At 57.4% G+C, this 2540-nt stretch overlaps 1 protein-coding gene across 9 annotated transcripts in view; it reads left to right on the forward strand.

Moving 5' to 3' along the window:
- CIZ1 (CDKN1A interacting zinc finger protein 1) overlaps window positions 1-2291 on the forward strand; it is a 41574-nt gene extending 39283 nt beyond the window's left edge. For all 9 annotated transcript variants that reach the window (XM_011931290.1, XM_011931293.1, XM_011931287.1 and 6 more), the window contains 3 exons: window positions 1190-1259; window positions 1474-1595; window positions 1949-2291. In XM_011931290.1, coding sequence (XP_011786680.1) covers window positions 1190-1259; window positions 1474-1595; window positions 1949-2158 — 402 coding nt within the window. In that variant the 3' untranslated portion in view covers window positions 2159-2291. The remainder of the gene's footprint in view (window positions 1-1189; window positions 1260-1473; window positions 1596-1948) is intronic.
- The last annotated feature ends 249 nt before the right edge of the window (window positions 2292-2540 follow it).

Below are 2540 nucleotides of genomic sequence, written 5' to 3' on the forward strand. Positions count from 1 at the left end.
AGTAGAGACAGGGTTTCACCATGTTGGCCAGGCTGGTCTTGAACTCCTGACCTCAGGTGATCCACCCACCTTGGCCTCCCAAAGTGATGGGATTACAGGCGTGAGCCACCGTGCCCAGCCAGATTCTTTGCAGTTTAACATGTTTCCAGAGAGCATCTTCTGGGTCAGGCCCTGGTGCTGGACGCAGGGACCCATGAGGTCCAAGGCCTGGTCCTTGCCCTCACTGAGGCTGCCCCAGTTATAGTCCAGGGGTCAGCTGGGGCTGCTTATAGGCTGTGGCAGTCACAGTGGGGTATGAAGGGGCTGGGGAGGAGGCGTTGTGGGGGTGGCCTGCAGTCCTAGGCAGGGTAGTATGAGGCCCATCTTCCTTGCTCAGTAGCAACATCATCTCAGGCAAGCCACTTGGCCTCTCTGAGCCTCCGTTGCCTCTGCTCAGAAATAACAATCTGAACTTGGACAATAAGGGAAACCCAGGGCCCACAGCTTGGTCCTAGGAAGGGCTTAGCAAACGGGGGTGGTTGTCCTTCTTGGAAGCCACATTTGTTTGCCTGGTGAGTGGTGGAGGGCACTGCTAGACCTGCTAGGACTGACATGGCCAGAGTCAGATGACCTCATCTGGAAGGGGCTCACATCCAGCAGGTGAAATGCAGAGTCTTTGATCCCCTGAACCCACCCCCTAGGACCAAGGTCACTACAGTATTGGATAGGACCTTAGGGAGCTAGCAGGGGGCTCATGGTTGAGTGTGAACTATGGCTTAGACCTACAGGTTTCCCTGCCCAGCTCCTCCGCAAACCAGCTGTGCAACCCTAGACAAGTGAGTTAATGTCCCTGGGCCTCAGTTTCTTCTTAGTAAAATGGGTGTAGCCATATAGGGTTGTTATGAGGATTCAATCAGATGACACATGGTATCTTGGGCACACCTGGCATGGATTATGGCCCCTGTAGGAGCATGAGGACTTCCTGGAGGAGGGGGCTAGTTGAACAGAGTCTAGAAAGTATAGATTGGGAAGAGCACTCTGGGAGGCAGGATCACCATGTGCAAAGACTCAGAGAACGCCACCCACTACCTCCTGGAAATCGAGGGGATTCTGTGTGTCCAAGGGCACTGGGGGGCTCCAGGCCCCTGACCCGTGTCTGGGAGGTGTCTAGGGGAAGCCAGATCCGAGGCTCACGCTTGCATGTTTTCAGGTGAGGTCCAGAGACATATCCAGAGAGGAGTGGAAGGGCTCGGAGACCTACAGCCCCAATACTGCATATGGTAAGGCCCCAGCCCCGAGCCCACCTGCAGGAGCTTCAGCCCTTGGGCCCAGTCTCCAGGTGACCCCCCCAGATTCCGGCCATGGCATTCTGGCTGGGAAGCCTTCTCTTCTGCTCCTGCCTAGAGGGTCGGGGCGCACATGGGCCCCTAGAGAGGGAGGGACACCTCGCCGGTACAGGGATGCGAGTGCAGACCCTGCCATCCCGTCCTACAGGTGTGGACTTCCTGGTACCCGTGATGGGCTACGTCTGCCGCATCTGCCACAAGTTCTATCACAGCAACTCAGGGGCACAGCTCTCCCACTGCAAGTCCTTGGGCCACTTTGAGAACCTGCAGGTGAGCCGGACATCCTGCCCTGTCCTCCCATGGCCACAGACTCAGTCGTATCCAAGCTGACCTGGGTGGCTAGTGGCCACCCCTTCTTGTGCTGGGCCTCCACCCCAAGACACCACCCCTGCACCAACAGGCAGAAAATTAGAGCTGGGGTGGGGTCGGGCTCTTATTGTTCAAGGGGCTGCTGAGTGCAAGGCTGTTAGCTCCAGAGCCTTGGCCCAGAGAGGCTGAGTGCATCACGCAGGGTCACAGAGTGCACTAATACTGTCTCAGCCAGAGCTGGGGAAGTAGCTGCTGGCCAGGAGCACACCATGTAGGCAGGAGACCCTGACCTTACCTGCACCTTCTGTATCCAGAAATACAAGGCGGCCAAGAACCCCAGCCCCACCACCCGACCTGTGAGCCGCCGGTGCGCAATCAACGCCCGGAACGCTTTGACAGCCCTGTTCACCTCCAGCGGCCGCCCACCCTCCCAGCCCAACACCCAGGACAAAACACCCAGCAAGGTGACAGCTCGACCCTCCCAACCCCCACTACCTCGGCGCTCAACCCGCCTTAAAACCTGATAGAGGGACCTCCCTGTCCCCCGGCCTGCCTGGGTCCAAATCTGCTAATGCTTTTTAGGAGTCTGCCTGGAAACTTTGACATGGTTCGTGTTTTTACTCAAAATCCAATAAAACAAGGTAGTTTGGCTGTGCAGTTCCCACCAGTACTTCTGTCTGGGTGGAGAGGGGAAGGGGGGCACCCCAGCCAGCTCTCAGCCAGCACCCAGCCTCTCTGGGCCATGTGGTGGCAGAACCGGAAGGCCAGACAGGCTCCCTGGGAACCAGGGACTCTGGATCACAAGGCACTTCACCTGTCTGAACTTCGGTTTCCCTCTTTTAAAAAAAGTTTTAGGCCGGGCGCAGTGGCTCATGCCTGTAATCCCAGCACTTTGGGAGGCTGAGG

The sequence above is a fragment of the Colobus angolensis genome, unplaced genomic scaffold, assembly GCF_000951035.1.
Source record: "Colobus angolensis palliatus isolate OR3802 unplaced genomic scaffold, Cang.pa_1.0 Scaffold9, whole genome shotgun sequence".
NCBI lineage: Eukaryota > Metazoa > Chordata > Mammalia > Primates > Cercopithecidae > Colobus > Colobus angolensis.